The following is a 25,542-nucleotide window of genomic DNA, read 5'->3' as shown; positions in this document are numbered from 1 at the left end:
CTTTTTGAGGATCTGGGGACCCATGCCAAATATTTTCAGTCTCCTGATGGGGAAAAGGTGTTGTCGTGCCCTCTTCACAACTGTCTTGGTGTGTTTGGACCATGATAGTTCATTGGTGATGTGGATATGACATTCGTTTTCTACATCTGACCACTTCCCACATTGTTGTGTTAGAAATATTGTTTCATTATCACTTTTTGGATGTTAGAGTTTTGGGCGAGCAAATGTTTCTGTGAACAAAGACATTCCTTTGGTTGATACTAAAGAGCACGTGAGAGAGTTCTCCTGCTTAAGTTTATGACCAGGTGTTAGCTGTCAATCCGGCAGTTGGTTGTCAGCCCTTGCCAAGCTGAGCTGACCCATTTGTGATCCTCACAGGACAGTCATGACACCGGGATGATGCTGTTGATGTGAGCCATGACCAGCCTTTCAAAGTACTTCATGGCTACCGACATGAGTGCTACGGGGCGGTAATCACTTAGGGAGGTTACCTTCGCTTCCTTGGGCACAGGGACTATGGTGGTCTGCTTGAAACATGTATGTATTGCAGACTATGTCAGGCAGAGGTTGAAAATGTCAGTTGCTCTGCGCATGCTTTGAGTACATGTCCTGGTAATCTGTCTGGCCCTGTGGCTTTGTGAATGTTGACCTGTTTAAAGGTCTTGCTCACATTGTCTACCCAGACTATCGTCCGGAACAGCTGGTGCTCTTATGCATGCTTCAGTGTTGCTTGCCTCGAAGCGAGCATAAAAGGCATTTAGCTAGTCTGGTAGGCTCGTGTCACTGGGCAGCTCGCGGCTGGGTTTCCCTTTGTAGTCTGTAATAGTTTTCAAGCCCTGCCACATCTGACGAGCATCAGAACCAGTCTAGTAGAATTCAATCTTAATCCTGTATTGACACTTTGCCTGTTTGATGGTTTGTCTAAGGGCGTAGCGGGATTTCTTATAAGCGTCCAGATTAGTGTCCCACTCCTTGAAGCGGCAGCTCTAGCCCTTAGCTCGATGCATCTGTTGCCTGTAATCCATGGCTTCTGGTTGGGATATTTACGTATGGTCACTGTGGGGATGATGTCGTCGATGCACTTATTGATGAAGCCGGTGACTGAGGTGATATACTCCTCAATGCCATTGGATGAATCCCGAAACATATTACGGTCTGTGCTAGCAAAACAGTTCTGTGGCGTATTGAGCAAGTCACTGGTACTTCCTGCTTTAGTTTTTGCTTGTAAGCAGGAATCAGGAGGAAGGAATGGTCAGATTTTCCAAATGGAGGGCGAGGGAGAGCTTTGTATGTGTCCCTGTTACAACCCATAAACAGCAAACTAAAACTACATCAAACTCCAACCTCTTGCCGCTCAGATCCCTTTAGCGGGATCATTTTCGTCTACATCCGGTGAATTGCAGAGCGCCAAATTCAAATTAATTTACAAAAAATATTAAATTTTCATGAAATCACAAGTGCAATACACCAAAACACAGCTTAACTTGTTGTTAATCCAGCCGGCGTGTCAGATTTCAAAAAGGCTTTACGGTGAAAGCAAACCAGCTCTCAGCAGACAAAACATTACAAACAGCTAGCAGCAAAGTAGATTGGTCACGAAAGTCAGAAAAGCAATAAGATTAATCGCTTACCTTTGATCTTCGTATGTTTGCACTCACGAGACTCCCAGTTACACAATAAATGTTTGTTTTGTTCCATAAAGATTCTCTTTATATCCAAAAACCTCCATTTGGTTGGTGTTTTGTTCAGTAATCCACAGGCTCGTGCGGTCACGACACAAATTCCAAATAGTATCCGTAAAGTTCGTAGAAATATGTCAAACGTTTTTTATAATCAATCCTCAGGTTGTTTTTTCAATAAATAATCAATAATATTTCAACCGGACGGTAGCCTTTTCAATAGACGAGAGAAAGAAATGGTCTCGCTCCCGTGGCTCGCGCATGCACAAATCTGAGGACATCTGGCTATCCACTGATGCAATGTGATCATTCTCGCTCATTTTTCAGAATAAAAGCCTGAAACTATGTCTAAAGACTGTCCACACCTTGTGGAAGCCATAGGGAAAGGAATCTGGTTGATATCCCTTTAAATGGAGGATAGGCTTGCAATGTAAAATAATAGTTTCAGAAAAACAGCACTTCCTGGAAGGATTTTCGCCTGCAATATCAGTTATGTTATACTCACAGACAATATTTTGACAGTTTTGGAAACTTTAGAGTGTTTTCTATCCTAATCTGCAAATTATATGCATATTCTAGCTTCTGGGCCTGAGAAATAGGCAGTTTACTTTGGGCACGTTTTTCATCCAAACATCAAAATACTGCCCCCTAGCCTAAAGAGATTTTAAAGAGCTCACACACATTAACGTCATATTCTTACTTTGGTCATTAGGAAGGAAGAGTCCGTTTCTGTCCTACACTGATGATATGAATCACCAGGAAAATAAACATTGAATGATGTAGGGGAGTTTTCTAGTACAGAATGTTCTAAAAAGTGTGTGTGTTCTTCTTTATCTTGAAAGTTCAAATGTAATTCCATTGGGGGAACATAGGTTGTATGAGTAGCATTGATCAGCTTCTCTCAGCTGTCAAGTGCTGTATTGCTTATGCACTGGGGCCTGATTTAAATTTAATTATTTATCCAGATCATTTTCCTTGAAGCTGCTGTGATGAAAATGTTGATTTCCTGTATTTATTGAGGTCAGCCATGTTGTGCTTCAAGTGTCAATCTGCCACTCTGTGCATTGCTTCGCCTATGTGTTTGCCTCTGCGACAGAGGAGTATACCTTCCTCTGTCGCAGATGTCGTTAGCGTGGTAAATCTAATGCACAGTGTATTCCCAGGTCTGGGCTCTGTCCTTGAAGCCAGTGAGAGGGCTGCCAAGTGTTTCTTTTTTTCATAATCTCCCAGTCTGAGGCTTCCCTCAAAAACCCTTTCTGTCCTGTATCTCATTTGGTCTCGCTAAAGCAGATCAGCAGAGGTGATGAATGTTTTCGTCTCTAATTTTGTGTTTTTACAAACTAGGGCAGCGTTTGAAATTCTCATGTGAAAATGCATTGTTTTCCAAACAAGCAATGAGGTTTTGAAATGCAAATAAACCGCATTGCTTCCTCCTGTATATCTGATAGAAAACCAGAAGGCTTTCTTTTCTCTCTGCTTAAGTGTCTCACCTTTGCTGATTCTTTGCTATAATTGCTTTCCATAAATATAATCACCTTTTGTAAGGATGGCTGGAAAATGGTGTCCAACAATGGGCATCCTTGGATCTGAATTTGGAAGGGTTAGGTAATGAACTTTGCGTCTGGTTGGTATTGGAGTAAGGATTCTTAGCTAGTTAGTTTGTGCAGGTCTACAATTTTATCCCTGATGTCCTTACACAGCTCTCTGGTCTTGGCCATTGTGGAGAGGTTGGAGTCTGTTTGATTGAGTGTGTGGACAGGTGTCTTTTATACAGGTAACGAGTTCAAACCGGTGCAGTTAATACAGGTAATGAGTGGAGAACAGGAGGGCTTCTTAAAGAAAAACTAACAGGTCTGTGAGAGCCGGAATTCTTACTGGTTGGTAGGTGATCAAATACTTATGGCATGCAATAAAATGCAAATTAATTACTTAAAAATCATACAATCTGATTTTCTGGATTCTGTCTCTCACAGTTGAAGTGTACCTATGATAAAAATGACAGACCTCTACATGCTTTGTAAGTAGGAAACACTGCCGATTTTGCAGGTTATCAAATACTTGTTCTCCCCACTGTATATCCAAAATGTCCATTTATTTGGCGCGTTTGATCCAGAAAAACACCGGTTCCAACTTGCTCAAACGTGACTACAAAATATTTCAAAGGGTCCCTGTAAACTTTGCCAAAAAATTTCAAACTACTTTTGTAATACAACTTTAGGTATTTTTTAACGTTAATAATCGATAAAATTTAAGACGGGATGATCTGTGTTCCATACAGGATTAAAACCAACTATAACTAGCTTTCTGGTCTCGCGCCTCTAACAAACAGGACACTTCGAGTGACTCTCCTTCAAGATGGCCGTACTTCTTCATTACACAAAGGAATTACCTCAACCAATTTCTAAAGACTGTTGACATCCAGTGGAAGCGGTAGGAACTGCAAGCAGGTCCCTTAGAAATCTGGTTTCCCAATGAAAACTCATTGAAAAGAGGGTGACCTAAAAAARAAAGAAAATCTGAATGGTTTGTCCTCGGGGTTTCGCCTGCTAAATAGGTTCTGTTATACTCACAGACATGATTCAAACTGTTTTAGAAACTTCAGAGTGTTTTCTTTCCAAATCTACTAATACTATGCATATCTTATCTTCTGGGGATGAGTAGCTGGCAGTTTAATTTGGCATGCTTTTCATCCAAAATTCCGAATGCTGCCCCCCTACCCTAGAGAAGTTAATGTATTGATCAGCTCTAATAAAGGTCTCCATTATTTATAACCACTATGTGCAGGGAATAAGTTATTTGATCTAGCAGTCATTACTGGATATAAAAACCTTTTTTAGCGCTTTTGCGAAAATGATTTAATTTGGTTTTCCACTGATCTAGGGTACGAGGAAGGAGAGGCAGGCAAAGGGTTTTTTATGCTTTTAAGGTCGGCTCTTCATCCTAGGATTTTCGTTTCCCCCCCACATCTGTACGGCCTCTTCCTTATGCTCCCCACTTGAGACGATGTAAAAACACTCTCCTACCCATAGAAACTGATTCTCACTGATTTCACTCCCCCCTTCCCTTTTCCTCTTTCCCCCCTATATCCTGAACCCAGCTTTGGAAATCAAACCAGGAACTTCCGCCTCTACCGTGATGGGAAACACTTTGTTGGGGAGAAGCGCTTCGAGTCCATCCACGACCTTGTGACAGATGGGCTGATCACGCTCTACATCGAGACCAAGGCAGCAGAGTACATCGCTAAGATGACCATCAACCCAATCTATGAGCACATTGGCTACACAACACTCAACAAGGAGCCCACGCTGAAGAAACACTTGCCCGTGTGCCAGGAGGTTCCTGATGGGCCTGCGCCACAGGGAGAGCTGGGTGACGAGGAGAAAGGGGTAAGGAACACTCTCACTATCCTGAAAATGTCAGCCTTTTACTGTACTGAAAATGGAAACAAATGGAGCAGGTGCTGAAATGAATGCAATGTGAAAACCAGGCAGAAGTGAATGTTTTCCATGTCAAGTAATTCCAGCTCTACTTTTCTAATGTGCAGAAAGTTGGTAGCACTGCTCTTGTTGCTCACCAAAATAAGATATCCAGAAAATGTTTAGATGCATCCTGAGATCCGTTTTTAATACACTTCATACTATTGAACTGAATTTTGTCGTTTTGTGAATCATGGAACCTGGATTTGCTGGCGTGTGGGTGTGAAAGTATTCAGACCCCTTGACTTTTTTCACATTTTGTTACGTTACAGCCTTATTCTAAAATGTATTAAATCGTTTTTTCCCCTCATCAATCTACACACAATATGAGAACGTAAAAACAGGTTTTTATTTATTTATTTGCAAATGTATTAAAAATATAAAAAACATACCTTTTTACATAAGTATTCAGACCCTTTGCTATGAGACTCGAAATTGAGTTCAGGTGCATCCTCTTTCCATTCATCATCCTTGATGCTTCTACAACTTGGAGTCCACCTGTAGATACATTCAACTGGTTACATTATTTGGAAAGGCTCACTCCTGTCTATATAAGGTCCCACAGTTGACCGTGCATGTCAGAGCAAAAACCAAGCCATGAGGTCGAAGGAATTGTCCGTAGAGCACCGAGACAGGATTGTGTCGAGGCACAGATCTGGGGAAGAGTACCAAAAAAAATTCTACAACATTGAAGGTCCCCAAGAACACAGTGGCCTCCTTCATTCTTAAATGGAGGAAGTTTGGAACCATTAACTTCTCTAGGGTAGGGGGCAGCATTCGGAATTTTGGATGAAAACATGCCCAAATTAAACAGCCTGCTTCTCGGGCCCAGAAGATATGATATGCATATAACTGGTAGATTTGGATAGAAAACACTCTGAAGTTTCCAAAACTGTTAAAATAGTATCTGTGAGTATAACAGAACTGATTTGGCAAGCGAAAACCTGAGAAAAATCCATTCTGGAAGTAGTTTTTTTTGTTGGTTTAGTAGTTTTCTATTCAATGCCATTACAGTATCCATTGACTTAGGACTCAAATTGCAGTTCTATGTCTTCCACTAGATGTCAACAAAACTGTTAAAATAGTATCTGTGAGTACAACAAGAACACAGTGGCCTCCTTCATTCTTAAATGGAGGAAGTTTGGAACCATTAGAAATTGTTTCAGGCTTGTATTCTGAACAATGAGGAAGTAAGAGCAGTCTGAATGAGTGAACCCTAAAGTGTCACAGAGCTTTTTCATGCGTGTGACCGAGAGAGTGCCTTTCTTGTTTACCTTTTATATTGACGACGTTATTGTCCGGTTGAAATATTATTGATTATTTAGACTAAAAACAACCAGAGGATTGAATAGAAACATGTCAAACGATGTTTATATGAACTTTACGGATACAATTTGGATTTTTTGTCTGCCTGTTTTGACTGCGGATTACAGAAGAAAACGCGCGAACAAAACTGAGGTTTTTGGATATAAAGAGACTTTATCGAACAAAAGGAACATTTATTGAGTAAATGAATGTCTGCTGAGTGCAACCATATGAAGATCATCAAAGGTAAGGGATTAATTTTATCTCTATTTCTGTCTTGTGTAACTCTTCTACTTGGCTGGTTACTGTTTGTAATGATTTGTCTGCTGGGCTATGTTCCCAAATAATCGTAAGGTATGCTTTCGCCGTAAAGCATTTTAAAAATCTGACACCGTGGTTGGATTCACAAGAAGTTTATCTTTAAACCTATGTAAAATATGTTTTGTTTTCTGAATTTTTATAATGAGTATTTCTGTATTTGAATTTGGCGCCCAGCAGTTTCACTGGCTGTTGAAGAGGTGGGACGCTAACGTCTCACGTACCCAAGAGAGGTTAAGACACTTCCTAGAGCTGGCCAAACTGAGCAATTGGGGGAGAAGGGCCTTAATCAGGTGACCAAGAACCAGTTGGTCACTCTGACTGTGCTCCAGAATTCTTCTGTGGAGATTTTTTATTTATTTATTTTTATTTCACCTTTATTTAACCAGGTAGGCTAGTTGAGAACAAGTTCTCATTTGCAACTGCGACCTGGCCAAGATAAAGCATAGCAGTGTGAACAGACAACACAGAGTTACACATGGAGTAAACAATAAACAAGTCAATAACATGGTAGAAAAAAAGAGAATCTATATACAATGTGTGCAAAAGGCATGAGGTAGGCATAAATCGAATAATTACAATTTAGCAGATTACACTGGAGTGATAAATCATCAGATGAACATGTGCAAGAAGAGATACTGGTGTGCAAAAGAGCAAGAAAGTAAATAATATAAAAGCAGTATGGGGGTGAGGTAGGTAAATTGGGTGGGTAGTTTACAGATGGACTATGTACAGCTGCAACGATCGGTTGACTGCTCGATGCAGATTTTTAAAGTTGTTGAGGGAGATAAAAGTCTCCAACTTCAGAGATTTTTGCAATTCGTTCCAGTCGCAGGCGCAGAGAACTGGAAGGAAAGGCGTCCAAATGAGGTTTTAGCTTTAGGGATGATCAGTGAGATACACCTGCTGGAGCGCGTGCTGCGGGTGGGTGTAGCCATCGTGACCAGTGAACTGAGATAAGGGGCACTTTACCTAGCATAGCCTTGTAGATGACTGGAGCCAGTGGGTCTGACGACGAACATGTAGCGAGGGCCAGCCGACTAGGGCATACAGGTCGCAGTGGTGGGTCGTATAAGGTGCTTTAGTAACAAAACGAATGGCACTGTGATAAACTGCATCCAGTTTGCTGAGTAGAGTGTTGGAGCTATTTTGTAGATGACATCGCCGAAGTCGAGGATCGGTAGGATAGTCAGTTTTACTAGGGTAAGTTTGGCGGCGTGAGTGAAGGAGGTTTGTTGCGGAATAGAAAGCCGATTCTTGATTTGATTTTGGATTGGAGATGTTTGATATGAGTCTGGAAGGAGAGTTTGCAGTCTAGCCAGACACCTAGGTACTTATAAGGTCACATATTCTAGGTCGGAACCGTCCAGGGTGGTGATGCTAGTCGGGCGTGCGGGTGCAGGCAGCGAACGGTTGAAAAGCATGCATTTGGTTTTACTAGCGTTTAAGAGCAGTTGGAGGCCACGGAAGGATGTTGTATGGCATTGAAGCTCGTTTGGAGTTTAGATAGCACAGTGTCCAAGGAAGGGCCGGAGAATATAGAATGGTGTCGTCTGCGTAGAGGTGGATCAGGGAATCGCCCGCAGCAAGAGCAACATCATTGATGTTGATAAGAGAAAAGAGTCGGCCGAGAATTGAACCCTGTGGTACCCCCATAGAGACTGCCAGAGGACCGGACAACATGCCTCCGATTTGACACACTGAACTCTGTCTGCAAAGTAGTTGGTGAAGCAGGCAAGGCAGTCATTAGAAAAACCGAGGCTCTGAGTCTGCCGATAAGAATATGGTGATTGACAGAGTCGAAAGCCTTGGCCAGGTCGATGAAGACGGCTGCACAGTAATGTCTTTTATCGATGGCGGTTATGATGTCGTTTAGTACTTGAGCGTGGCTGAGGTGCACCCGTGACCGGCTCGGAAACCGGATTGCACAGCGGAGAAGGTACGGTGGGATTCGAGATGGTCAGTGATCTGTTTGTTGACTTGGCTTTCGAAGACCTTAGATAGGCAGGGCAGGATGGATATAGGTCTGTAACAGTTTGGGTCCAGGGTGTCTCCCCCTTTGAAGAGGGGGATGACCGGGCAGTTTTCAATCTTGGGGATCTCAGATGATACGAAGGAGGGGTTGAACAGGCTGGTAATAGGGGTGCGACAATGGCGGCGGACAGTTTCAGAAATAGGGGTCCAGATTGTCAAGCCCAGCTGATTTGTATGGGTCCAGGTTTTCCAGCTCTTCCAGAACATCTGCTATCTGGATTTGGGTAAAGGAGAAGCTGGGGAGGCTTGGGCGAGTAGCAGCGGGGGGGGGGGCTGTTGGCCAAGGTTGGAGTCGCCAGGAGGAAGGCATGGCCGCCATTGAGAAATGCTTGTTGAAGTCTTCGATTATCACGGATTTATCGGTGGTGACCGTGTTACTAGCCTCAGTGCAGTGGGCAGCTGGGAGGAGGTGCTCTTGTTCTCCATGGACTTTACAGTATCCCAGAACTTTTTGGAGTTAGAGCTACAGGATGCGAATTTCTGCTTGAAAAAGCTGGCTTTGCTTTCCTGACTGACTGCGTGTATTGGTTCTGACTTCTGAACAGTTGCATATCGCGGGGGTCTTCGATGCTATTGCAGTTCCGCACAGGATGTTTTTGTGCTGGTCGAGGGCAGTCAGGTCTGGAGTGAACCAAGGGCTATATCTGTTCTTGGTTCTGCATTTTTTGAACGGAGCATGCTTGTCTAATATGGTGAGGAAGTAACATTTGAATGACCAGGCATCCTCAACTGACGGGATGAGGTCAATATCCTTCCAGGGTACCCGGGCCAGGTCGATTAGAAAGGCCTGCTCGCGGAAGTGTTTTAGGGAGCGTTTGACAGTGATGAGGGGTGGTCGTTTGACCGCGGACCCGTGGCGGATACAGGCAATGAGGCAGTGATCGCTGAGATTTGATTGAAGACAGCAGAGGTGTATTTGGAGGGCAGGTTGGTCAGGATAATGTCTATTAGGGTGCCCATGTTTACGGATTTAGGGTTGTACCTGGTGGGTTCCTTGATGATTTGTGTGAGATTGAGGGCATCAAGCTTGGATTGTAGGACTGCGGGGTGTTAAGCATATCCCAGTTTAGGTCACCTAACAGAACAAACTCTGAAGCTAGATGGGGAGCGATCAATTCACAGATGGTGTCCAGGGCACAGCTGGGAGCTGAGGGGTCGGTAGCAGGCGGCAACAGTGAGAGACTTATTTCTGGAGAGATTAATTTTTAAAATTAGAAGTTCGAACTGTTTGGGCATAGACCTGGAAAGTATGACAGAACTTTGCGGCTATCTCTGCAGTAGATTGCAACTCCTCCCCTTTGGAGTTCTATCTTGACGGAAAGTGTTATAGTTGGGTATGGAAATCTCAGAATTTTTGGTGGCCTTCCTAAGCAAGGATTCGGACACGGCAAGGACATCAGGATTGGCAGAGTGTGCTAAAGCGGTGAGTAAGGCAAACTTAGGGAGGGCTTCTGATGTTGACATGCATGAGGCCAAGGTTTTTCGATCGCAGAAGTCAACAAATGAGGGTGACTGGGGACATGCAGGGCTGGGTTTACCTCACATCACCCGAGGAACAGAGGAGTAGTAGGATGGGGTGCGGCTAAAGGCTATCAAAACTGGTCGCTCTAGAGCGTTGGGGACAAAATAAAAGGAGGCAGATTTATGGCGTGGTAGAATAGATTCTGGGCATAATGTGGAACAGGGGTATGGAGGGGCGCGGGTACAGCGGAGGCAAGCCCAGGCACTGGGTGATGATAAGAGAGGTTGTATCTCTGGACATGCTGGTCTCAATGGGTGAGGTCACCGCATGTGTGGGGGTGGGACAAAGGGGGTTCAGAGGTACGGAGAGTGGAACTACAGGGTCCATTGCAAACCAAAACAATGATAATGAAAACTAGCCTGAACAACAGTATGCAAGGCATATTGATATTTGAGAGAGACATACAATAAGGCATAAAGTGATTGCAGGTCTTGATTGGGAGAGCTAGCTAAAACAACAGGTAAGATAACAGCAGCAATAACAGGGTGCTAGTCTAACACAGCACAACAGGTAAAAATGGCGACGACTAGGCAGAGAGGGTCGGATTAACTACACACAGATCCTGAGTTAAAGCACAGAGCCGACAGGTAAACACAATAAACAGAATGGAGTACCGTGAATTAATGGACAGTCAAGCATGCATCAGCTATGTAGCCAAGTGATCATAGTGTCCAGGGGGCAGCCGTAGATGGAGCAGAGGAGGCCTCCACTAAGCTGCACGCGGCGTTTAAAGTTAGTAGCCCGGGGGTGGTCTGCTCAGACGGAGGGGGTCTGCTCAGACGTGGTTGTGTCGACAGAGAATCCAAGCCAGATGGCGATGGCGAAAGAGAGGTTGTGAATTGTAGAATTGTTTTGCTAACTGGTGCTAGCTTCGTGGCAGTGGCAGTGGCAGTGGCGCTAGCTCTTCAGCTAGCCGGCAGATGGGCCTAGCTCGAGGCTAGCTCAAGGCTAACTGGTGCTTGCTTCGGGACAGAGGTGTTAGCCAGTAGTAGCCACTCGGTTGCAGTAGCTAGCTGTGATGATACGGTGTAATTGTCCAGAGCTTGCGTCAGGAATCCGGTGATGTGGTAGAGAAAAAGCAGTCCTATAAGCTCTGGGTTGATATCGCGCTTGCAGCTAGCCGGCAGATGGGCCTAGCTCGAGGCTAGCTCAAGGCTAACTGGTGCTTGCTTCGGGACAGAGGTGTTAGCCAGTAGTAGCCACTCGGTTGCAGCTAGCTAGCTGTGATGATACGGTGTAATTGTCCAGAGCTTGCGTCAGGAATCCGGTGATGTGGTAGAGAAAAAAGCAGTCCTATATGCTCTGGGTTGATATCGCGCTTGCAGCTAGCCGGCAGATGGGCCTAGCTCGAGGCTAGCTCAAGGCTAACTGGTGCTTGCTTCGGGACAGAGGTGTTAGCCAGTAGTAGCCACTCGGTTGCAGCTAGCTAGCTGTGATGATCGGTGTAATTGTCCAGAGCTTGCGTCAGGAATCCGGTGATGTGGTAGAGAAGCAGTCCTATATGCTCTGGGTTGATATCGGCTTGGCGACTGGCAGGTATTGGCCCGGTATTGAAGCTGGCTGTGTCCGAGTTGAGGGTGAAGACCGCAGCAGTGGCTAACTGACTACTAGCTAGTAGCTAGTTATCTGGCTAGCTTCTGCTTGGGGTTACGGTTCTAAAGTATAAAAAAATAGCAGGTCCGTACCACATTGGGTGAGGCGGAATGTAGGAATGTATATTCAGTTCCTAGATGGAAAGTGAAATTAAAATATATACGAAATGTATACGAAAAATACGAAGACTATTTACTATTTACTATTTACACGCTACAGGACAATACAAACACACGTCCGACTCCTACGCCATCTTGGATTATTGATGGAACCTTTCAGAATGACAACCACCTCTGCAGCACTCCACCAGTCAGTCCTTTATGATAGTGCCCAGACAGAAGCCACTCCTTAGTAAAAGGTACATGACCGCAACTTGGAGTTTGCCAAAGGGCACCTAAAGGACTCTCATACCATGATAAACAAGATACTGAGTAAAGGGACTGAATACTTATGTAAATATAACATTTCCGTTTTAGCAACAAAAAAAAATGCAAAAATTGCTGAAATGTTTCAACCTTTTTTTGCTTTGTCATTATGGGGTATTGTGTGTAGATTGAGGAAAAAACAACTTTTTAATCAATTTTAGAATAAGGCTGTAAAGTAACAAGATGTGGAAAAAGTCAAGGGGTCTGAATACTTTCCGAATGCACTGTATGTACACAAACTGAACAAAAATATAAATGCAATTCTCATTCAAAAAGTTGACTACATTTTGCCAAAAAGCACCTGGATGATCATCAAAACTCTTGGAAGAATGTTCTATGGATAGATGAGTCATAAGTTGTGAAATGGGTCCTATTTATCCCTGGCGCAAACCAACACAGCATTCCACAGTAAGAATCTTATACCAACAGTCAAGCATGGTTGTGGTAGTGTGACGGTTTGGGGTTGCTTTGCTGCGTCAGGACTTGGACGACTTGCCTTAATAGGAGACCTCATGAATGATTCTCTGTATCAGAGAATTATGCAGTAGAATGTCAGGGCATCAGTCTGTGAACTGAAGCTGAAGCACAGCTGGGTCATGCAGCAAGACAATGATCCAAAACACACAATCAAGTCTACATGAAAATGGTTAAACAGTAACACATTTTAAGTTTTGGAATGGCCTAGTGAAAGTGGAGATCTAATCCCAATTGAGATGTTGTGGCAGGACTTGAAACGAGCAGTTCATGCTTGAAAACCCACAAATGTCGCTGAGTTAAAGCAGTCCTGGATGCAAGAGTTGGCCAAAATTCCTCCAAAGCGATGTGAGAGACTGATCATCAACTACAGGAAGGATTTGGTTACAGTCATTGTAGCTATAGGTGGCACAATCAGTTGAGTGTAAGGGGGCAATTATACTGAACAAAAATATAAATGCAACAATTTCAGTTTCACAGTTCATATAAGGAAATAATTCAAATAAATTAGGCCCTAATCTATGGATATGACAAGATGTCTTAAAAAAAAAAAAAGGTAGGGGCGTGGATCAGAAAACCAGTCAGTGTCTGGTGTGACCACCACTTGTGTTGTGCTGCATGAGACATCTCCTTCACATAGAGTTGATCAGGCTGTTGATTGTGACCTGTGGAATGTTATCCCACTCCTCTTCAGCAACTTCTCACAGCCATTGAATATTGTTGGGAACTGGAACACGCTGTCGTACACATCGATCCAGAGCAACCCAAACATGCTCAATGGGTGACGTCTGGTGAGTATGCAGACCATGGAAGAACTGGGACATTTTCAGCTTTCAGGAATTGTGTCAAGATTCTTGCAACATGGGGCTGTGCATTATTATACTGAAACATGAGGTGATGGTGGCAGATGAATGGCACAACAATGGGCTTCAGGATCTCATCACGGTATTTCTGTGCATTCAAGTTGCCATCGATAAAATGCAATTGTGTTCGTCGTCCGTTGCTAATACCATAACCCCACCTCCACCATGGGGTAACGTTGACATCAGAAAACCGCTGATCGTGAGACCAACATTTTACATGTTGCTTTTTATATATTTTTCCTGTGTGTGTATATACAGGTAAAGTCGGAGGTTTACATACACTTAGGTTGGAGTCATTTTTAACCACTCCACAAGTGTATTGTTAACAAACTATAGTTTTGGCAAGTCGGTTAGGACATCTACTTCGTGCATGACACAAGTCATTTTTCCAACAATTGTTTAGACAGATTATTTCACTTATAATTCACTGTACCACAATTCCAGTGGGTCAGAGGTTTACATACACTAAGTTGACTGTGCCTTTAAACAACTTAGAAAATTCCAGAAAATTATGTAATGGCTTTATTAGCTTCGGATAGGCTAATTGACCTCATTTGAGTCAAATAGAGGTTTACCTGTGGATGTATTTCAAGCCCTACCTTCAAACTCTGTGCCTCTTTGCTTGACATTATGGGAAAATCAAAAGAAATCAGCCAAGACCTCGGAAATTATTGTAGACCTTGGAAGCAATTTCCAAATGCCTGAAGGTACCACGTTCATCGGTACAAACAATAGTACGCAAGTATAAACACCATGGGACCACGCAGGTGCCATACCGCTCGGGAAGGAGACATGTTCTGTCTCTTAGAGATGAACGTACTTTGGTGCGGAAAGTGCAAATCAATCCCAGAACAACAGCAAAGGACCTTGTGAAGATGCTGGAGGAAACAGGTACAAAAGTATCTATATCCACAGTAAAACGAGTCCTATATCAACATAACCTGAAAGGCCGCTCAGCAAGTTAGAAGCCACTGCTCCAAAACCGCAGTAAAAAAGCCAGTCTACAGTTTGCAACTGCACATGGGGACAAAGATCGTACTTTTTGGAGAAATGTCCTCTGATCTGATGAAACAAAAATAGAACTGTTTGGCCATAATGACCATCGTTATGATTGGAGGTTAAAGGGGGAGGCTTGCAAGCCGAAGAACACCATCCTAACCGTGAAGCATGGTGGTGTTAGCATCATGTTGTGTGGGTGCTTTGCTGCAGGAGGGACTGGTGCACTTCACAAAATAGATGGCCTCATGAAGGCAAATTATGTGGACCTATTGAAGTAATATATCATCAGTCAGGAAGTTAAAGCTTGGTTGCAAATGGGTCTTCCAAATGAACAATGACCCCAAGCATACTTCACAAGTTGTGGCAAAATGGCTTAAGGACAACGAAGTCAAGGTGGCCATCACAAAGCCCTGACCGCAATCCTATAGAAAATTTGTGGGCAGAACTGAAAAAGCGTGTGCGAGCAAGGAGGCCTACAAAACTGACTCAGTTACACCAGCTATGTCAGGAGGAATGGGCCAAAATTCACCCAACTTATTGTGGGAAGCTTGTGCAAGGCTACCCAAAACGTTTGACCCAAGTTAAACAATCTTAAGGCATTGCTACCAAATACTAATTGAGTGTATGTAAACTTCTGACTCACTGGGAATGTGATGAAAGTAATAAAAGCTGAAATAAAGCATTCTCTCTACTATTATTCTGACATTTCACTTTCTTAAAATAAAGTGACCTCAGACAGGTATTATTATTATTATTTTTTTACAAATCTCATGCAGCCGTGTTACAGTTTGAACACTGGAATGTGTGATGTAATCTACACCTCAATTAGGCTGATTATAAATCCATAGTTTGAATGATTTTACATTTGAGTGTCATTAATTCGATATAGCCCACACTTTCTTGCTCTGAACTTCTAAAGCGGGTGGTATATAAGCATGGGTGTGGACAAAATGGAAACAGCATATTCCGAGGTGTGTGTACTCAGCCCCCTTCTGTACTCCGTGACTTTCACAAAATACATGTAAGGACATTAGAACATACGCAAACTAAAAACGGTGGATAGATGGCAGCATTCACACAAAACTGAAAGTGTGAACCACCGCATTTATCCACGGTAAAGGGACTTTAAACATAGACGAATATTGACAGAGGCAGAAAGACGTTACAGGGACTAAGTCAAGTTGCAGTTCAACGGCTCTGACACGAGACCCATGTGGCAGGGACTTCAAACAGTCACTGATTTATAAAGGGAATACTAGCCACGTTGCGGACACTGATGTCTCACTTCCAGACCCGTTAACACCTTTTTTGCCTGTTTTGAGGAAAACAACACTGACCCACTGACATGTGCCTCCACTGCTTATGAGGACTGCGGGCTCCCAATCTCTGTAGGTGACGTGAGTAGGATCTTCAAACATGTTAACCCTCGCAAGGCTGCCGGCCCAGATGGCATACCAAGCCGTGTCCTCAGAGCATTCGCAGACCAACTGGCTGGAGTGTTTACGCACATTTTCAACCTCTCACCATCCGTCTGTCATCTGCACTTCAACAGGGCCACCGTTGTTCCTGTACCCAAGCAAGCCAAGGCAACTGCACTAAATGACTATCGCCCCGTAGCACTCACTTCTGTCATCATGAAGTGCTTTGAAAGGCTAGTCAAGGACCATATCACCTCCAACTTACCCGACACCATTGACCGACTACAATTTGCATACCGCCCCAACATTTCTAAGGACGACGCAATCGGCGTTGGACTGCACACTGCCCTATCCCACTTGGACAAGAATAATACCTATGCTGTTTGGTGTTAAAAGCTGAGCAGTAGTCATAGTGCCCTAACTGAATAAAAATGTTCTGGACCCCATGAAGAGTGCAGCAGCTTAACAATCCCGGTAACGGGATCGATATGACAACAGCCAGTYGAAGTGCAGGGCGCCAAATTCAAAAAACAGAAATCTCATAATTAAAATTCCTCAGACATACATGTGTCTTATACCATTTTAAAGGTAATCTTGTTGTTAATCCCACCAAAGTGTCCGATTTCAAATATGCTTTTCAGCGAAAGCACCACAAACGATTATGTTAGGTCACACCAAACCACAATAAGCGCAGCCATTTTTCCAGCTAAAGCAGTCACAAAAAGCACAAATAGAGATAAAATTAATCACTAACCTTTGATGATCTTCATCAAGTCATAGGACTTCTTGTTACACAATACATGTATGTTTTGTTTGATAAAGTTCATATTTATATAAAAAAAAACTGAGTTTACATTGGCGCGTTACATTCACTAGTTCCAAAAACATCCAGTGATAGTGCATAGCCACATCGTTTCAACAGAAATACTCATCATAAATGTAGATGATAATACAAGTTATACACATGGAATTATAGATATACCTCTCCTTAATGCAACCGCTGTGTCAGATTTWAAAAAAACTTTACGGAAAAAGCAAACCATGCAATAATCTGAAAAGGCACTCCGAACAATAGTCAAATTAGCCGCCATGTTGGAGTCAACAGAAACCAGAAATTACATGATAAATATTCCGTTTGATGATCTTCATCAGAATGCAATCCCAGGTCCACAATAAATGCTTGATTTGTTCGATAATGTCCGTTATTTATGTCAAATTAGCTACTTTGGTTAGCGCGTTTGGTAAACAATTCCAAAGTCACGAAGCGCGTTCCCTAAAAGATGACAATGTCCAAAAGTTCAGTAACAGTCACTAGAAACATGTCAAACGATGTATTGAATCAATCTTTAGAATGTTGTTAAAATAAATCTTGAATAACGTTCCAACCGGAGAATTACATTGACTTCAGATGAGCGATGGAACAGAGGTCCTCCTCATGTGAACGCGCATGGTCAGAGCATGGTCACCTCATGGCAGACCTGACTAATTCCTCTCTCATTCGGCGCCCCTTCACAGTAGAGGCATCAGACAAAGTTCTACAGACTGTTGACATCTAGTGGAAGCCGTAGGAAGTGAATAGTCATTCATATCTCGCTGTGATTTCAATGGGATCTTGGTTGAAAATCAACCAGCCAAATAATTTCCACTTCCTGTTTGGATTTTTTCTCAGGTTTTTGCCTGCCATATGAGTTCTGTTATACTCACAGACATAATTCAAACAGTTTTAGAAACTTCAGAGTGTTTTCTATCCAATACTACTAATAATATGCATATATTAGCAACTATGACTGAGGAGCAGGTCGTTTACTTTGGGCACCTCTGTGCACCTTTCATCCAAGCTACTCAATACTGCCCCTGCAGCCATAAGAAGTTAATGGGGATGTATATTAAATATAAATTCCCCCCGCCCCAGGGGTGTGTGCTTAGCCCCCTCCTATACTCCCTTTTCACCCCTGACTGTTTGGCAACTCGATCATCAAGTTTGCTGACGACTTGACAGTGGTAGGCCTGATTGCCAACAACGACGAGACAGCTTACAGGGAGGAGGTTAGAGCCCTGTTGGAGTGGTGCTAGGAAAATAACCTCTCCCTCAACAAAACAAAGGAGCTTATTGTGGAATACAGGAGACGAAAGAGGGAGCACGCCCCCATCCTCATCGATGGTTCTTCCTTGGAAGCAAAACGGTTCAAAAGCTTCTAGTTAATTGGCGTGCACATCATAGAGGACCTGAAATTGTCTCGCCACACCAACATTGTGGTGAATAAGGTGCAACAGCACCTCTAAAACCTCAGRTAGCTGAAGAAAATCTGCATGGCCCCCAAGACCCTAACAAACTTCTGGAGAGGCAGCATTGAGAGCATTATGTCAGGCTGCATCACCGCCTTGTCCGGCAATGTTCCCTCATTTTAATCAATTAGATTAGAATTTGGCTTGGGATTTAGGGGGTCATGTTATTTGGTTGTTTTTGGTGGTGTGTGAAGTGTGTGTACCAGCATCATGCAAGGTGTCCTCCTTTGTGACTTATGACTAATGACAGTATGTGCTGTGAGAGCACCTCATGTATCACTGTCAAGACTGTGTGGTCAGGGTAGAGGAGCCCCTGGTAATGTATTGGTCATTTTATTCTTTACCCCTTATGTGGGGGTGATAGGGTTTGCAGACCAAGCGAAAATGCTGTGACTTACAGGAGCGAGGTGCTTTGTTGTCACCACAGGTCTGGACTCCTTTAGCTATAATCTGAGTATATATTGAGACTAAACTAATACAGGGCGTCCTCAGAATTGAGCAATCCATCCCAAAAAACGAAATGTTTAGCTTTTCTGTTCCCGCTTTGGTGATGAATTTCAACTGGATCACGAGCATGGCGTTTAAATGCAGCATGCTGTGGAGGGGAGACTGCCCTAGTGTCTACTGTTGGACTGTCGTGGTCTGCATATAGATGCCCCATCTCATGATTCAGCCTCAAATGGATGTATGCAATACTTTTTTGTTTTGTTTTACACCGCTGAAGTTATCTAATGGTCATTCACTCGCTGACCTCCCCCAGCCTTCTTCTCCCTCCTCCCACTGTTCACTCTCTATGTAATTAAATGCCTATAATCATCACAATGCAGGCTCTTTTTGAAGAACCTGGACATAATCAACCCAGCTAACAGTACCTCAATACAGACTGATAAGGTGGAGTCATGCGTCCTCCGAAACATGACCCGCCAGCTTACATGACCCGACACCCGCCAGCTTAACTTGGAAGCCATCCGCACCAAGGAGTCGCTAGAGCACGATGAGCCAAGTAAAGTCCCACCGGACGGTGCTGGGCCAATTGTGCGCAGTCCTATGGGACTGTTGTGGCACAGCCTGGGAATGAAGCGCCACTTGGGAGGACCGAATTAAAGGTGATTTTATTGAGAATAATACAACACTAAACTCACTCCTTGAGTTGTTATGGTGTGTACTAGTGGCCTCTTTTCTGATACACGATCAATCTTGGCAGTCTTTTTCTGTTTGTCCCATGGTAGCTTTAACAGGCTATGTATACAGAGGACATGATCAAGATCACTCAATTTCCTTTCTGCCTTTCCCCTACAGGGAAGACAGTCTAATCATGATTGTTTTATAGAATCTGTAACCTGGGAGACTTGGGCTGTCAGTGCTTTCTATAGAGTGAGGTCAATGTATTTACATTTACATTACATTTAAGTCATTTAGCAGACGCTCTTATCCAGAGCGACTTACAAATTGGAAAGTTCATACATATTCATCCTGGTCCCCCCGTGGGGAATGAACCCACAACCCTGGCGTTGCAAGCGCCATGCTCTACCAACTGAGCCACACGGGACTATTTAGACACAGACCTTTTTGGTGATTTTGGCTCTGTACGCCAGCTCTTTGGATTTTTTTATTATTATACAATGACAGGGGTTAAAGTCCAGACTGTCAACTTGAATTTGATGGTATTTTCATCCATATCATATTTTCATCCACTTTTTGTATGTGCCCCCCCTCCCCACCTTCCCCATTTTAGGGAACAAAAAGTATTTGGACAAATTCACTTGTGTATGAAAGTATTCAAAAGTTTAGTGTTTGGTCCCATATTCCTAGCACACAATCAGTCTTGTGACTCTTGTTGGATGCATTTGCAGATTTGTTTTGCTTGTTTCAGGTTTTGTTCCCAATGAATGGTCTATAATGTATTGTCATTTTGGAGTCACTTTTATTGTAAATAAGAAAATAATGTTTCTGAACACTTCTGCGTTAATGTAGATTACAGATAATCCTGAATGAATCTTGAATATTGATGAGTGAGCAAGTTGGAGGCAAAAATATCATTCCCCCCTAAAAATGCAAACCTCTCCTGTTGTTGGTAATGGCATTTCTTGGGGGTATGATATTTATGCCTCGAACTTTCTCAATCGTAATTTTTCACAATTCATTCCAGATGATCCGTAATCATGGTAGCATCCACATTAATGCATAAGTGTTCAGAAACATATTCTATTCTTATTTACAATAAAAGTGACTCAAATGACACAGTACATAATTTACCATTAATTTCTATTGGACACAAAATAACCCGAAAAAACAACCAAAACAAACTGCAAATGCATCCAACAAGTTTGTAATGTCACAAGCCTGTTATAGTCATTGCATGCTAGGAATTATGGGACCAAATATGAAGTTTTTGACTACTCTAAGTGAATTTGTCCAAATACGTTTGGTTGCCTATAATGGGCTATGTACCAAAAGTGCTGTAATTTATATTTCATTGTATCATTTTAAATCAAAAGTGCTGGAGTACAGAGCCAAAACAACAAAAATGTCACTGTCCAAATACTTTTGGACCTCACCACCAAGAGAGTGCTACACACACAGAGGGTTGAAGATGGTGGTGGGAGAGGGAGATGCAGAGAGTGTGAGGGGAAGATGCAATCGGGCAAATTTAGAAGTAAGGATAAAAGGTGAGTGGGAGAGGGAGAAATCTTTGGGAGTAACTCCACAAATACAGGTGTGCCAAGCTTGTAGCATCACACCCAAGAAGACTCAAGGCTGTAATCACTGCCAAAGGTGCTTCAACAAAGTAAAGTGTCTGAATACTAATGTAAATGTTAATTTTTATTTTATTTTATGCATTTGCAAAAATGTCTTAACCTGTTTTTGCTGTGGTATTGTGTGTAGATTGATGAGGGGGAAAAAACGATTGAATCAATTTTATAATAAGGTTGTAACGTAACTGTTACGCATCTTCTCTGAGAAGAGGGAACGCAACTCCCTGCTACAACTCAACTCTCTGTGAAGTGCAAGAGGTATGGACTGTAGGTGCGAGAAAGGACGACAAAGGCAGAATTTACCGTTTACTAGGATTGATTTCCTACACGGTAATATGGGGAAAAGGGGCTGGACGGAACCAAAGGAAAGAAAGTAAATATCAAAGCTCCCCCTCTCCTATCTAACCTGCCTACCCACTTAACTACCTAACTTAGCACCACCTGGTGCCCTAACCAAAATACAGGGGGTGGTCCGCCCAGGTCTTACCTAGTGTGCCTAGACAATGAATATACTACGGGTATATGTATGCCCGCGGGCCTCTTGCCTAAGCACTCCCTAAGTGCCTTCCCCTTCCCCCCTGGGAACAAATGAAACAGAATAATTATTAACAATTTCACAAACACTCAGAAACACAGGACATCAATGAGGCTCTGTCTGACTGAGCAACAAACTCACAGAATATACCAACCACTCCCAGCAACAACGAACACAGTAAATTACTCCAAAGCCATCAGCCTCCTCTCTCAGCAAATATCTCTCACAATCAAACTCTCTGCATTCCTCAGCCTTCAATGATCTCACCCTGCCTATCCTCTCTAATGATCTCTCCAAAATATTCAATCTTCTCTCTAATCTTTCTCTCTCTCTAATCTTTTCTCATCATCTCTCCAAAATATTCAATCTCTAGCCTACAATGATCTCTCTCTCTCTCTCTCTCTCTCTCTCTCTCTCTCTCTCTCTAATCTCTGATCTCTCTCTCTCTCTAATGATTTCTCTTTCTCTTAAACAGAACACTGGCTTTTATATCTTCAGGTGGCTATTAGCTGATTAGAGTCAGCTGCTTCTTGACGAGGGGGCGGGGTCAGCTCCAATCATCAATTAGCCTGGGGTCGACCAATCAGCTGGTTGGGGAGAACTCAGGAAGCAATGTCCTGAAACACACACTCAAATACAAAAGCTACAACACAGAAACTGGGGAACGTAACAGTAACAAAATGTGGAAAAAGTCGAAGGGTCTGAATACTTTCTGAATGCACTGTATATAACAAGTAATGCGTAATTTTTTGTTGTTGTAAATAGCTGTTTTGAATACATGCAGATCCTATATTGATTTTTTTCTCTGGAAGTTACAACCATGTTGGACTAAGTTGTCTGAAAGTTCAATCAATTGCACCATATCCTAAAATTTGGGGAATTATTTTCTTCTGTATGTGGTAGATGTAGTGTTTTTGTAGCTTTCAGATTAATGCTCAGTCTCAACCCTGGAGCTACAGTGACATTGAGCTGTATTGTAGGATTGAGCTCTCTCTCCCTCTGCCTGTGGGGTAATAGGAATATACTATAGCACTGGTGATAAAGCCGAGCCTGTTCTTTTCTCTGATTGGCTTATTCTCAATGTGGCATTTAGATCCAGCAGTGACTACCCAATGCTCCACCTGCTCTCACTCACTCGCTCTCTCTCTCTCGCTTCCTCCCCCCCCGCCCAATGGCTGTATTCACTCTGGGTTTTGTCTGTGCACCAGTGACAGTATCAGCGCGACATGGAGAGGATAAAATCAGCCACCCACCTCATCTGCATCGATGCACACAGTCAAGCCGGATCTTTTGAGGAGGAATCTCGTTTAGACACCCTGATCAGCACAGGATTAAGGACACAATTCTGTGGCACTGTAATTTTAAAGGAATACTCAAACTACTTTTTTTTTCTTCTTTTTTTTCCTTTCAGATCTTTGGATTCTTAGTGGATTTTACCTACTGCTTTCAATCAATTTCAATCAATTTTATTTTATATAGCCCTTCGTACATCAGCTAATATCTCGAAGTGCTGTACAGACACCCAGCCTAAAACCCCAAACAGCTAGTAATGCAGGTGTAGAAGCACGGTGGCTAGGAAAAACTCCCTAGAAAGGCCAAAACCTAGGAAGAAACCTAGAGAGGAACCAGGCTATGAGGGGTGGCCAGTCCTCTTCTGGCTGATGCGGGTGGAGATTATAACAGAACTATGCCAAAGATTCAAAAATGTTCATAAGTGACAGCATGGTCAAATAATAATCATGAATAATTTTCAGTTGGCTTTCATAGCCGATCATCAAGAGTTGAAAAACAACAGGTCTGGGACAGGTGGCGGTTCCATAACCGCAGGCAGAACAGCTGAAACTGGAATAGCAGCAAGGCCAGGCGGACTGGGGACAGCAAGGAGTCACCACGGGCAGCAGTCCCGACGCATGGTCCTAGGGCCCAGGTCCTCCGAGAGAAAGAAAGAGAGAAGGAGAAAATTAGAGAGACCAAGATTTTCAAAATTTCCATAAATGACAAGCATGGTCAAATAAATAATCAGAATAAATCTGTGTGGCTTTCATAGCCGATCATTAAGAGTTGAAAACAGCAGGTCTGGGACAGGTAGGTTCCATAACGCAGGCAGAACAGTTGAAACTGGAATAGCAGCAAGCCAGCGGACTGGACAGCAAGGAGTCACCACGGCCGGTAGTCCCGACGTATGGTCCTAGGGCTCAGGTCCTCCGAGAGAAAGAAAGAGAGAAGGAGAAAATTAGAGAGAGCCAAGATTTTCAAAATGTTCATAAATGACAAGCATGGTCAAATAATAATCAGGAATAAATCTCAGTTGGCTTTTCATAGCCGATCATTAAGAGTTGAAAACAGCAGGTCTGGGACAGGTAGGGGTTCCGTAACCGCAGGCAGAACAGTTGAAACTGGAATAGCAGCAAGGCAGGCGGACTGGGACAGCAAGGTGTCATCATGCCCGGTAGTCCTGACGTATGGTCCTAGGGCTCAGTTCTCAGAGAGAAAGAGAGAACGAGAGAATTAGAGAGAGCATACTTAAATTCACACAGGACACTGGATAAGACAGGAGAAGTACTCCAGGTAACCAACTGACCCTAGCCCCCGACACAAACTACTGCAGCATAAATACTGGAGGCTGAGACAGGAGCGGTCAGGAGACACTGTGGCCCCATCCGAAGAAACCCCCGGACAGGCCAAATAGGAAGGATAAACCCCACCCACTTTGCCAAAGCACAGCCCCCGCACCACTAGAGGAATCCTCAACCACCAACTTACAATCCTGAGACAAGGCCGAGTATAGCCCACAAAGGTCTCCACCACAGCACAAACCTAGGGGGGGCGCCAACCCAGACAGGAAGATCACGTCAGTAACTCAACCCACTCAAGTGACGCACCCCTCCTAGGGACGGCATGAAAGAGCACCAGCAAGCCAGTGACTCAGCCCCTGTAACAGGGTTAGAGGCAGAGAATCCCAGTGGAGAGAGGGGAACCGGCCTGGCAGAGACAGCAAGGGCGGTTCGTTGCTTTCGTTGGCTTGTTTTGGTTTACTTGATGCGTTGATTTTAACGATGCAAGCAGCAGTGCTGAGTACAGGCTTGCTCTGAGCTGCTCCGAGTTGACCTCTGAGGTCGCTCTCCAGCTCTGTCAGTCCTCCACATAGGCATCACATCAGCTGTTCTGAGAAAATTGGGGGAATTTCCCTTTTATTACCCACCCATCATGCCATCCAGGGAGTTGTACATAGTCAGGGAGGGGGAAGAAGTCTCTGGTACAAGAGGCTAAGAAGGAGGGGGCGCAGAAAGACATTATGGCCACAGCCCTGGGTGTGAGGATGGGGTCAGGGACCCAGAAGCCCCGTGCCACCTTCTGGCAACCTCTCAAACTGTTTGCCTATTCACAGCTCACCTCACTGGTCCGTCGAGCCACCCTGAAGGACAACGACCACGCGACCAAGTATGAGAAAGTCCACAATTTCAAGGTAAGACCTGAACCTGCCTGCTCAGCGCTTCTTACTTTTCCTCTTCTGCTCTTTCTTTTTCACTGCCTTTATGGTGGTTATATCACATTTGAGGTTGTTTGATTGGCATATTTTACATTTTTGGAATGACGGGGGAGAGAATTGCCTCTTTGATTAAATCTAAATTCTGATCGGCTTCTGACTAGTGAGCAGCATTTTGAGTTGTCATGAAGGAGGAGGGATTGTAGTAGTCCTCAGCAACTGATAGTGTAGTCTGACTGGCTACCGGACCTGTCGTTAGTAGCTCATATAAACTGGGAGAGGGAGACACAACCTGACAGAACACAACACAGCCCTTAATCCCATTCTGCCCAGCCAGACGCTTGGGGACCCTCACAGAATCCAGCCGCATCT

General features: G+C 43.6%; 1 protein-coding gene across 3 annotated transcripts in view; it reads left to right on the top strand.

Annotated features, from left to right (window-relative positions):
• LOC111971117 (N-chimaerin-like) overlaps positions 1-25,542 on the top strand; it is a 45,617-nt gene that overhangs the window by 10,757 nt on the left and 9,318 nt on the right. For all 3 annotated transcript variants that reach the window (XM_023997908.2, XM_023997909.2, XM_023997907.2), the window contains 2 exons: positions 4,777-5,065; positions 25,072-25,149. In XM_023997908.2, coding sequence (XP_023853676.1) covers positions 4,777-5,065; positions 25,072-25,149 — 367 coding nt within the window. The remainder of the gene's footprint in view (positions 1-4,776; positions 5,066-25,071; positions 25,150-25,542) is intronic.

This window comes from Salvelinus sp. IW2-2015, linkage group LG12 (genome assembly GCF_002910315.2).
Source record: "Salvelinus sp. IW2-2015 linkage group LG12, ASM291031v2, whole genome shotgun sequence".
NCBI lineage: Eukaryota > Metazoa > Chordata > Actinopteri > Salmoniformes > Salmonidae > Salvelinus > Salvelinus sp. IW2-2015.
Note: the sequence above shows the minus strand (reverse complement) of the source record. Positions and strands in the feature narration are given on the sequence as shown.